General features: G+C 25.6%; 1 protein-coding gene across 1 annotated transcript in view; it reads right to left on the bottom strand.

Moving 5' to 3' along the window:
• The window catches only part of LOC100201794 (hydroxyacid-oxoacid transhydrogenase, mitochondrial), a 34,645-nt gene extending 24,195 nt beyond the window's left edge, over positions 1-10,450 (bottom strand). Inside the window, 5 exon segments of the mRNA XM_065795023.1 lie at positions 1-33; positions 4,157-4,260; positions 9,636-9,686; positions 9,945-9,998; positions 10,352-10,450. The exon segment at positions 1-33 is cut by the window's left edge and continues 164 nt beyond it. Of these exon segments, the coding sequence (XP_065651095.1) occupies positions 1-33; positions 4,157-4,260; positions 9,636-9,686; positions 9,945-9,998; positions 10,352-10,450 (341 nt within the window).
• Positions 10,451-13,604: the final 3,154 nt, after the last annotated feature.

Below are 13,604 nucleotides of genomic sequence, written 5' to 3'. Positions count from 1 at the left end.
TGTTTGCGTGAAAAATCAATTGCTTTTTAGAAACTAAAAGTGTAATTAAAAAATTAAATTAAAATTAAAAAAAAAAACATTAAAATTAAAAAAATTAAAACATAAATTTCAAATATTTTATGATTTTTTTGTATGTTTATATTGTAACTTATATGTTAAGAAAGCATTTTAAATTGGGCCAATATAGATAGTGGTGTACCACAGGGAAGGGTGCTTCATACCATTAATACTTATAATTTACGTACATAATCTTTCAGCCTCAAAATGATATCTTGATATCAAATAAAGAAGACTCGCAACAATTACAAGAGAAATAAATAATTTTTTACATGGACAGAAATTTGGTTTATAAATATCCATACATTCTGAAAGTGAAAAATTCACAGATTCTCGAAATGACATAGGTGTTAAAACATCATTATCTCAATTAACACACATGTAATGAAACTTTGGGACGCACAATGGGCTAGTAACAGGACAAAAGTATAAAAGACATTATATAGGTATTAAACGATTATATAGATGATATAAAATAATTAAAATGGTTTAAGATATAAATAAATAAACAAATTATTGTTGTTGAAGTAAAGGCATTGGTAAGTTAAAAAAAAAGTTTTAATAAATAATATTTATATTTAATATTTCTCAACATTTAATGTTACTCTATATACTATATGCATTTACTAAAATTGCTAACAACAGTTTTATAGCAACTTTAAATATAATTAATATCTTATAATTTACTTTATAAACTTTGTTCTTAAATGACCAAAATATTTTTTGCTTTTATGTTTATTTTAAAATTTTATAAACCTGGCTGCCATTAGGTGCCACTTTATAAATCTAATTGCCACTAGGTGTCACTTTATAAATCTGGCTGCCACTAGGTGCCACTGTATAAAACTGGCTGCCACTAGGTCTTGTGTTTTTAAATAGTATGACCTACCACTACTTAAGCTTGTATTATTTCTAAAATAAATTGTTAAAAAAGAAAATATTTTGAAAAAACTTTTGTTAGTTGGGGCTCGGGAACAGTAACAGCAATAAAAATTTGCATCTTTATCCCATGTGTGGGGAAAACAAATTTGAAAAAAAAAAAAAATTTTTCTGCTAAATTTAAATTTGTTAACAGATTTTAAATTTCATCAAATAATCTTTTAGTGTTCAATGTTGAAGGGTTTGTAAGTTATGATCATGTAAAGTTACCACCATCTCCATATTGAGAGGTTTGTAATTTATGATCATGTAAAGTTTCCACCATCTCCCTATTGAGAGATTTGTAATTTATGATCATGTAATGTTTCCACCATCTCCATATTGAGGGATTTGTAAGTTATGATCATGTAAAGTTTTCACCATCTCCATATTGAGATGTTTGTAAGTTTTAATGATTGTAACTTTCAAACACTAAAAGTTTATTAGATGAAATAATATATATAATATAATAATATGTTTTTTAGTAATGCTTCAATATTTATGTACTTTTCATGACTATCAAAAACAAACTGACTAAAAACACATATGTTACAACACAAAATTAAAAAATACAAAAACATTCCTAGATAAATGATTAAATATATTATTTTTTTTGATGTTAATGAAAACAAAATTTTAGGCCATAAAGTCAAGCTTTCACAACACTAGTTATAAATACCATAGATCATCCATTGTCGTATTTTAAAAATCCGGAAAATTGTTTGGGTAAAATATCTTTTAATTTTGCTTTTAGCTGAGTAGTTTCAAATTTTTTTTCTAAACTAGATTAGTTTAAAATTTTAGCAAAATTTGTCTTGCCTAAGTAAATATGACTTATTTTATGTGATACATGTGAAGCTCATTTTATGTGATACATGTGAAGCTCATTTTATGTGATACATGTGGAGCTCATTTTATGTGATACATGTGAATCATTCAACTAAGATTAAACTAAGAGAACTAGGTATTATCAAAACTTTTGTATTTTGAAATGTGTGAACGGTGGTAAAATGGGGCATAATGTGATATTCCCCATTTTACCACAAGTGTTTTTAAATAAATTGTAGACTAATTATATATGACATTTTTATGAAAATAAAATAAATGAACTCAACACACATACACACATTGATATATGGTCTGAATGTCACTTAAGGGGGTGAATACAAAAAGAATTGTTTATTGTTCGGTTAAGAAAATTTATTCAATATTCAGGGGCTAAATATTCAATATTCAGGGGTTTGCCTCCTCATTGTACGCATCAAATGCAGCCCTTGGATTTGGCTTTTATGAAGCCACACTTCTCAAAAGCCAAAATCAAGCAAGTTGTTTGAAATTGAGCTTCCACACAAGCTTAATTTCAAATAGCTGCACTTTTTGGCTCAGCCTACTTGGAAGCTTCCACAAATGCCATAAACCGCTTCCAAAAAGCAGGCATATGGCCAGTTAATAGGAATGTTTTTTTTTCAAAGATGACTTTCTGGCAGCAGAAACTACTGATATTAATTTTATTGAAATTAATATCAGTAGTTTCCTGACATGGCTGTTACTAGCCACCTCTGTGCTTCTGTCAGATATCTATCTGTAAATACCAATCATCCAATAGTACCTACAACCCAAATTTCTGCTTTTAGTACCAATCTGAATGTTTCTAACATCCATACAATTGCTTCAACAAGCCAATCATCTGATTTTGCCAGCATAATATCCACTTTCCAGTATTTTAACTACTTCTACAAGCAATGTTAATACCCCATCATTTCAAAAGGTTTATCAATTTCAAAGGTTTATCATTCCAATACCAAAGCATTAACAGCAAAGAAGACTACCAAGACAGAGAGGAAAAACTGCAATCCTGACCTCTTCTCTATATAGAGCTTCGCTATTAGACACCCTGAGTAAAAAAAGGAGAGAAATCCATCAAAAAAAAGAAAAAGGCTCAAAATGACAAACAAAAATGGTTATGTATATAAAAAAAAAACGAAAATGCTGAAGTAGATAGACAAAACACTGCATCTAAAAAGAGGAAAATAGTAAAAATTTCAGAGGAAGACACTTCCTGTCTCTACTATTAAGAAAATTACTTGACTAATGTTGAAAGTTAATTTTCTTATACTGATTTTCACAGCTGGGCACATTACTTGTGTGCTTGTTTAGAAGAAAAAGATAAAAGGCCAAGCTTTACTTGGCCTTTGTGAACTAAAGTCTACAACATGTTATTGTTACATTATATACCCCATTTTGCTCCTAGCATGGGGCAAAATAGTTTTTTTTCTAAAGATTTTTAAATGTTAAACAATTTTTTTTTTATTTAATGCTATTGACTTTTTCTTTTGTCAGATAATAGATTGTATTGTATTTTATCATTTTAAAAAAAAAACTGTTTTATATTAAACATTTTTGCCACTTTTATGATGAATTTCTTTAAGTACCCCATTATTCCCCAGCATCCCCTACATTGTTTAAACTACTTTATTTTAGGGAAGAGAATTTAAGTTTTATATTACGTTTTAAAAATTGAAATTAAGTTTCATCTTGTTTAAGAGAATTTAAAGAATATTTTGAAACATTTTTTTTATAAATTTTCATATTTTTCAAAAGGCATATTTATTTTCTTTATGAATTCTTGTTTGTTTGAATATTTACAAAACTTAATTTTTCGAAAAAAAATACTTTGCTTGTATAAATGTACAAAAATGTTGGCTTAAAGATATGATGAAATACATTAAAGATACCAATGACTAAAAATATAACGATACCTTAAAGTATCATTAAAAGATACCTTAAAGCCACTTATGACTAAAAAATACTTCTTTTAAACTTAAAAAGGTTTTTTCTAAGCCTTTTTCTATCACAAGCATAAAAAGATTATTAATTAGTGATATTTATCTTATTTATTAGTGATTGTACATTTAGATAGATAATTGTCAAGATAATTGTCAAAATAAATATCTTGACAATTATCTAGGCAAAAAAACTTCAACAAGTGTAAAAAGTGAAGTAAAAAAAGAGTGGTCTTACTTTTTCTTTTTCTTACTTTTATTCTAATATAGCTTGTAAATTATTCTAATAAAATTCTAAATTAATTCAAATATAATTTATATATAAATTATTTTTGGTTTCTTAAATACAAATTCACTAATAATTGTTTGAAGCATAATAAATTTTAATTAAAGATTACCTTTCATCAGTAGGTTCAATGCGAACATCATCAAATACTTGGTAAACCACCCCATGCTTCTCTAAAGATTTTATCGCTTCTTTTACAGCCGGGAGGTTAAGAAGCTTGCAAAAAATTGATTTAATTAAATTTAAAGTTATTTATTTGAACTTTCACAATTGTTTCTGAAATAGTAAAAAAAATTGTAAAACACAAATGAAGCTGATAATTTTTTGAAATTATTCATTTGACTTAAGATTATTTGTTGCCAACTAATTTGTAAAAATCAATAGACTTATACTTTCAGAAATAACCAACATTTAAAATAAAAAATGTTAATGTGTTGACTGTTGACAAAAAAAAGATTTAAAAATTGAAAATAATGTTTTGCCTGGTAACAGCTACAACAAAGGCTATATAATATTTAAAGTGGTGAAATATGTCAGTTAAGGAACCCTGTTTTAAAATAGCCTACTGGTATCTCTTAATCTGGCCTCTAGGCCAAGAAAATGCACAATGAAATTCAACAAGCTTTTTTTATGTATTGCTGCATATTTCTTCAACTTGATTTAGTAATTAGAACATCACCAGTACAATCGCAAAGTACAAAAAATCATTTTTTATGCTGTTTAGCTTTAAAACACTTTTTAACAACATACGGTATCAGCAAAACAATCAATAAGACTCTTACTGTCAATTTTAATTAGCATTTCACTTGTTTATTAAATTATATCTCACATATTAATTACCATTATTGTGTACACTTATCTAATACATTAATTGTTTTGAAGAATAAAATTAAATTCAATAGCATATTTAAAACAGCTTTGAAAATAAAATAGTTTTTTCAAACTATTGAAACACAAAATATAAAATTATAACATAAATTAAAATACAGTAGAATAATGATTTAAAATTTTTATCAAATTTCACATTCCAAAAATAAAAAAAATAAAATGAAATTAAAAAACAGCTGTTCACATCGTGTTGTACTTTAAATCACTTTATATTTTAAAACTCTACGCACAAACAAAATTTATGAATCAATAGGCACTTTCTTTTAAAACCAATCAATGTAAGTAAGTCAGCCTGTTTCTTGCAATTAAATGATAATTATAACATATATTTTACTTAAGATAACTTTCATAGAATAAAAAAGGTTCTAAATGATAAAATGGTCTCTCAAAAAATAAAGTCATTGACTTTAGAAACTTTTATGGTGGCCTCCTGCTATTTGCCTATGATGACAGTGGGTAAAGATAGCACTGATTAAAAATCTGAACTTTTCAAACCTTTTTTATCTTTAAATATTCATCCATACCTCATTTGAACTACTATTAATTTCTTTTCTGGCTTTAATTTGAATGAAATCTATGTAATGATCTTGTTTCAAATGTTGTTAGAATAAGTCTTACAAGCAACATGGGTAATATAAAAGCAACATGGGTAATATAAAAGATTTTTGAAGTAATTATTAATAACTAATTTATATAAGGATGTAGTGAATTTATTCTTGCAAAGCTGCTAACAACCACTATTTTTGTTGGGAGTTACTAACAAGTATAGAAGAGACTACTCTTGCATGCTTAAAACATGGAAGGCAAGGTTTATTAGATCTGGAATAAACCCCCCCCCCCTTTTCTTTTTTTTTATTCCAACCTCCTTTGGTTTGTACATTAAAGGAAAAATTTTTAAAAGTTTTTATACAAAAGTTGAAGCAGTTTCACAAGAATTAATTTGAACTTCCATGAGTGATACTGATAGTAATTCAATGTCAATGACACAATGCTTTAATATAATAAATTTACATAGAGCCCAATGCTGTAAACATTTTGAATAAGTGAGAGTTTTGTGTGTTAAAATTGAGGTAGCAGAATCATTTTCTAAAACGCAATTAAAAAAAAAAAATTGTTTGTATTGCTAACGGTGCATGACTTTCTATCAAAACTGGAGTATATCATTTTTTCATCAGCAAATAGATTGAAAAAAATGATTTAATAATTTGTAAACTTTTTCCAGATACATCTGTTAAAATGAGCTTATGGAGAAGACCAGCACACAAGATTTTTTTGCAAGTCTATAATATATCATTGCTACTATCTAATAGAAAATAAAAATTTTCTGTTATTACAATATACAAGTAGAATAAGTAGTAAGAGCAATAAAAAATCTGTATTAACTGTCAGAAAGTAAGCTGTTAGATTCAAGAAGAGATATTTAAAGTTTATTTAGTAAATAAATAAAAAACATTGTTAAATAACATAGCAATAAACATTGCTAGTAAAGCATTGTTATACTCAAATGAAATAATAAAAGTTTGTCAACTAAATATCCAAAGACTTAGCTAATATAGTTACTAATAAATTACTAATAATAGTAATTAATAATAATATTCAAAGTAATAGATAATATTCAGAGTAATAGATAATATTCAAAGTAATAGATAATATTCAGAGTAATAGATAATATTCAAAGTAATAGATAATATTCAGAGTAATAGATAATATTCAAAGTAAAAGATAATATTCAAAGTAATAGATAATACTCAGAGTAATAGATAATATTCAAAGTAATAGATAATATTCAAAATAATAGATAATATTCAAAGTAATAGATAATATTCAAAGTAATAGATAATATTCAAAATAACAGATAATATTCAAAATAACAGAGAACACTCAAAGTAATAGATAATATTTAAAGTAATAGATGATACTCAAAGTAATAGATAATATTCAAAGTAATAGATAATATTCAAAGTAATAGATAATACTCAAAGTAATAGATAATACTCAAAGTAATAGATAATATTCAAAGTAATAGATAATATTCAAAGTAATAGATAATACTCAAAATAATAGATAATATTCAAAGACCTTACTAATAATAGTAAGAATAATTTCTAGATTTTTTAAAAACTAGAGATAAGAATTTCCAGGAGTTAGTAACATAAGATTTAGTTACGGGTTCTTTAAATAATATATATAAATAATTGATAATATATTTATAATAGATAATATATATTTAATCTATTGTGTGTATATATATATATATATATATATATATATATATATATATATATATATATATATATATATATATATATATATAATATATATATAATATATATATAATATATATATAATATATATACAAATAATAGATAATATATATAATTGATTATATATATATATATATATATATATATATATATATATATATATATATATATATATATATATATATATATATATATATATATACAGTGATGTACACTGGATTTTTAGATGTTTGAGTTTTGACACTTACAGGCATTGTGCAAACTCCAAACTTTTGTATGTTTATGCTTATATCAAAAAAAAAATGTTTTGCAAAGAATCGGGGTGATTGGAGCGTGGGAACAAAAAACCCCTAATTTTTGGGCCCACCCATCCCTAATGTGGGAGCAACAAGCTTATAAAATATTTTCTTTACTATTTTTATCTAAATTTATATTCATCATTAAATTTCAAATTTCATGCAATAATCTCTTATTTTTCAAAAACTATAACCATACAAAGTTTTAACCCCCTCAATTTGAGGGGGCTGCAAACATTGCAGGGTCATAAAAACTGAACACTTAGAGATGATTGCATGAAACTTGAAATTTGTTGATGAATATGAATTTAGATAAAAATAGTATAGAAAATATTTTATAAACTTGTTGCTCCCACGTTAATGGCTGGGTGGGCCCAAAAATTAGGGTTTTTTTGTTCCCAAGCTATAAACACGCCAATTCTTTGCAAAACATTCTTCTTTGATATAAGCATAAAGGTACAAAAGTTTGGAGTTTGCATATGCCTGCAAGTGTCAAAACTCAAACATTTAAAAGTCAAGTGTACACCACTGATATATATATATATATATATATATATATATATATATAATATATATATATATATATATATATATATATATATATATATATATAATATATATATATATATATATATATAATAAAAAATTTTAGATTGGCAGTTTGGCCATGTTGACTCTAATTCTGAGGGCTGTATATATATAAATAGATTAAATATATATATATATATATATATATATATATATATATATATATATATATATATATATATATATATATATATATATATATTGATTTTATCAAAAAAATAAAAAAACATTACAAACTTTAAATGACATCTTAGAAAGAGTTTATCTTTTTATAATTAAAAAAAAAAAAACTCTTTAATGGATATAACTCTATTATTTTTTTTTTTGCTTGAATTTACTCTTTAAGCAATATAACTCTTGCAATGTCTTCGTTTATATTTATAAGTTTTATTTTGCAAAAAATAATACTTTAGAAAAATAATATTTTATAATAGTTACATCAGCTATATATAATTAAAAAATTGCGTGATATCAAAAAAGTGAAAACAGAAATTTCCTTATAATTTAGAAAGAATTTTGAATAAAGAGATTATTCAAATTTAAAATATTAGATTTGTCTTTTCTCAATTTTTCTTCTTCCTTTTCTATTTTTTACAAAAAATTAAAATTGCTTATAAATATGTTTTAACTCATTGTATAATTATATATTTATAACATTGCATCAAAAATATTCATAACACATTTAACTTTTTTGCCTTCATGCAAGTAAAAACACAACAGTATATATTTTTAAATAAATGGTACTAGGAAGGTTAAATCTTTGTAACAAAAAAAAGCGCTAGTAAAGTAATTAACTTTAGTTTTTTTTTCTTTGCAACAAGTAATTTTTTTTGTTTGTTAATAATTTTTTAAAAGTAAAAAATTATTATTTGCAAAGCCGCAATTTTAAGAAATAATGAAAAAAAATATTAAGATATTTTAATTCATTTATACAAATGTTAAGAAAAAAAGAAATTAATTTATATTAAATAGTAATAAAAAATTAAATATTAAATTTAATTACTTAATATTTAAAAACAAATGAGAAAAAATTTGAAACAAAATAGACATTTCACAATATGTACATTTAGAAAATAATACTTCTAGATTTGTTTTTCTTAATTAGTAAATTAAACTTGTTTTGTTTAATTTATTCTATTGCGGTAGTTAATAAAAGTTAATGTCCTTAAATGACAAAATAAATAAAGATGATTTTATGACATCAAAATCATGACAAGCTAGTGTTCTTAGCCGGGTTTTTTTTAAAACAAGCCAGGGAACTATATAAAAGATCAGAAGCATTACAAAACAGTTGGAATTAGATAAATATCAGAAACCAAATAAAATACTAAGAACTACACTATGCAAAATAGGTATTATGTCTTTCATTTTCTAAGCAAAAAAAGCTATTTTTAAAACAACACAATAAAACCCAATAAAACCCAGTGGGCTGGGTTTTTTTTAAAAAAACCCGGGTTTTTTCCAACCCTGAAAGGAAGAGTATCTGAAAAGACATCTAGAAACCTATAAAACATGAAGTATATAAACAAAGTAATAAATTAATTTTTGTACTTACATTTTTATCTGTAAACACACCAATATTTTTCACCTTTAAATTTTTGAAATCCTGGAAAAATTATATAAATAAATATTAAAAAAAAAAAGTTAAAGAAGATAGTTGAAACAACATTTGAAATAACATTCTTTTAAATATAAGCACAAAGAAGTTGTTTTGAACTCATGTAGAAAAAACACAAACTAATTTTGAGTATACTATTTGTTAATATGATTTTTGTTTACTTTTTATATAAGAGTATGTATTTAAAAAAAACATTCAATAATACACTCCTGCTTTTGTTCATTTAAAAAAATAAATCAAAAATACCATCCCAACTTCTGCTGTAACACCTTTTCCATATCAAATATTTGAACAAGCCATCTTAACAAACAATAAATGCCTAATATTATTAATTATTATCAAAATAGAATTCAATAAACTTAAAAGTCATCAAATGGATATAAATATCTTCTTTTTTTTAGGTTATCATTATTATCTAGGAAAAATATTTTAATAAAAAAGTATTTAAATAACTAAAACAAAAAAAATAAGTAACTAGTAATAATAAAAAAAGTACTTCTACAGCATATTCTTTTAATCCATTTGTGTTGTTTTTACTTGCTAAAATAAATGGTTTAAAAAGTTATTCTAGAAAAAGATTTCAAGTAAAAATAATAACCAACTAATAAAGTGTAGCATATAAATAAATTTTATTGATTACACTTTTGGGATACTTGACCAGAATATGCTTGAGAGTGAGCAGGACATTGACATCCTAATGCAGCAGCAGCTTGCATAACATGGATTACAGATTCTCGTGATGCAAGTTTCATTTTTACTAATTTTAAAACTCACAAAATCCATAAATAGAAAAAAACAAATAGTTAATAACACTAAGCTTAATTATAAATATTTAATTCCGCAATTATTTTTTTAATTAACATTATATATTTTTTGAATAATAACTTTAAGACAAATACTATAAAAAAAATCTTTATCAACTGTTTAATTATTTAATGAATTTGCTTTTGCTGTTGTTAAACTTGATTGCTCAGATTTTAGACCACTTACAAGTGTCTATGTTGTCTCAGACAAAAATAAGATTTAACATACTCCTGATTTTAACAATTAGCTGGCTATTTAACTATGAAATTGCTTATATAGTTTTTAAATAGATAAAGCATATTATTGATAAACATAAAAATAAGTTAATTTTTATCTATTAAGTACAAACAACTAATAATATCTCTTACTGCATTTAATTTCTTAAATAATTTTAACGATGAGTTTTGTAAGTACTGTTTATTGAGATCATATAAATTAATAACTTTTTATTGAATTTTGAACACATAATCTATCAATATGTAACATAATAATATATTGTTTTAAATCTTAATAAGTAGATACTTTAATGTCATACTCAAGCTGCATATAAATTTGAATGTTATACTGTAGCAAAAGTTATTGTTTTTGGAAGAATAAGTATTAAAATAAGTATTGTTTTAAAAAAAAATTTAAAATAATTTAATAAACAATCAAACTTTTTTATAACTATTAAAAATACATTAGTGCAGAAGTAATGATTCAATCATTTTTGTGTTTTTGAAATATAATTTTGAAATAACAGTTGGAATAACAATCATTGATTATTACTTCAACTCTATTACTAAAAGTAAAACTTGTCTTATAACAATCCTATACAAATCCTAAAAATATCCTGATAACTCTCAAATTTACAAATAGTAACGATTAGCGAATTTGAGAGTTACAAGAAATATTTTATGATTTTACTTAAACATAACATGGAATGTACTTTGATAAATTTCAGCCGGTATTTCAAACACCTTTGGTACCTGTAACATGCATTGTAACACAAATAACAAAATGAGTTTGTAAAAATTTTAAATAAACATCATTATGTGTTAAAACAAATTTCTTTGTATTCTTAACCATAAATTAATTAACAATTTTTTTAATTATACAGAGGCGGTGATCACAGTTTTAAAATAAGAGGGAATGATTGACTAACAAGAGAATTTGAGAAACTTTTTATAAAACACACGAATTTTCAACAACAACAACAAAAAATTTAATTTTGGCTTTATTAATGTTTTGCAAGTAAATTTCTTTATACATAACATTTTAACTTAATAAATTTATTTTTTTAACTCGACAATAATATATCTTTTAAGATATTTTTGACGCATTTGCTACTGATTACTGATAAATTTAAATTTTTTGTTTTACATCGCTTTTATTTGTTTTTCCGTACGCTAGAAATTCTTTTCCTAGAAAAAAGTAAAAAATACTATATTTAAAAAAAATGTGGGGCTTACACCGTCTAAACGCTGGTTACTTTAATTTCCTACAATTCTTTGTCAGCATTAAAGGTTGATATTTGAATGATGTTTTAGGCAAAGATCTAAAATGTTAGGGTTGGGTAAAGTTAAAACCCGAAATTTTATATGATAATCGATTATTAAAGCAACTTTGAAAAAAACATTTTTACTCACAGTTAGACGTGCCATACCCTACTCTTTTTCACTAAGAGCCTCGTTATAAAACAAATGTTATTGGCGGTCGTGGCGCAGTGGTTAGAGCGCTTGCTTTATAAGCAGGAGATCCTGGTTCGAAACAGACTCTAGATGTGTTATACGCGTTCACGGTGAGGAAGGCAGGCGTGCTTTCCAAGTTACACTTCGAAAATGCACTTCCGTGGTGACTTCTCTGTGACAAGACCGTTAGGTCATCTTGAGGCACCTATATAACAAAAATAAAAAAAAAATAAAAAAAAGTTTAAACTTACAAAAGATTAGATTTTACAACTTATTAGAAATTTACTTAGTTCAAACACCAATAGTTTATAAAGTTCATTTTGTCGTTTTTCACTATTTTGTACAAGCTGACGTTCTAGTTTTTGGTTATGCCCTCTCAAAATATATCTGGCTTTACTGTTTGAAAGTTTTTGCGGCACAAAAAAACTGACAAGTTCGAGATGACGCGAGAATTTAAATTGCTATTAAAAATTTTACTTTTGTCAGCATACAGTTTCATACAATCAGTAATGCTGTCCGGCAGGTCATTAATGAAGATTACGAAGAGTGATGAGCGCAAGATCAAGTCTTGAGGCACGCCACTAGTGACCGCTTTCCATTCATGTGTGATGCCGTTAATGGCTACTTGTTGACTTTGGTTGCCTAACCATCTTGAGATCCAGTCTAAGAGCGCGCCTTGAATACCGTAAGTTCTTAACTTATGAAGAAGTCGTTTATACGGTACTTTGTCAAACGCCTTCGCAAAGTCTGTGTATATGACATCTACTGCGTGGCTACAATAAATCCCTTTTGTCATGATGTCCCAATTTTCTAACAGGTTTGAGACACAACCTTGCGGCGAACAAAGCTATGCTGCTTTAGAGTAATTAAGCCAATAGCAACGCAGTGTTCCATCATGCTTATTTGAAAAATACTTTTAATTATTTTGCATGGAATGGATGTTAGCAAAATAGGCTCACATCCATTCGATTTTCTCCACAAATCGGAAACTACACCAGTCGTGAACGAGCACCTGTAGATAAGCGAGGTTTTGCAAAGGACGCTGTACATTTACTAAGGACCCGTGGATGTAAGCCATCGTAGCCGGTTGGCTTTCTTTCATCGAGGTGGAAAATGCACTTTTTTACTATATCGATAAAAAATCTTACTGGGTCAACAACACAACTTGCTTCAGTACAACTTTTAAAAACTGGCGTTGGACCTACGGGCTCCAAAACAAAAACTATTGAAAATAGTATTCAAAAATAAGAACATATCGCCGATATTGGTTGTGATGTTGCTATTAGCTGTTTCTAGCCATGTTATAGTGTTCCTGACACTCTGTTTTGTACATGTGCATGTTAGTGTTTAGGGTTCCTTTTGGACTCCCTGGTGAGTTTCTTTTTGTAGTTGTGCCTGGCAGATTTTACTATTTTATTAACTTTTGCATGCG

The sequence above is a fragment of the Hydra vulgaris genome, chromosome 04 (genome assembly GCF_038396675.1).
Source record: "Hydra vulgaris chromosome 04, alternate assembly HydraT2T_AEP".
NCBI lineage: Eukaryota > Metazoa > Cnidaria > Hydrozoa > Anthoathecata > Hydridae > Hydra > Hydra vulgaris.
This window is presented reverse-complemented; position numbering and strand designations above follow the sequence as displayed.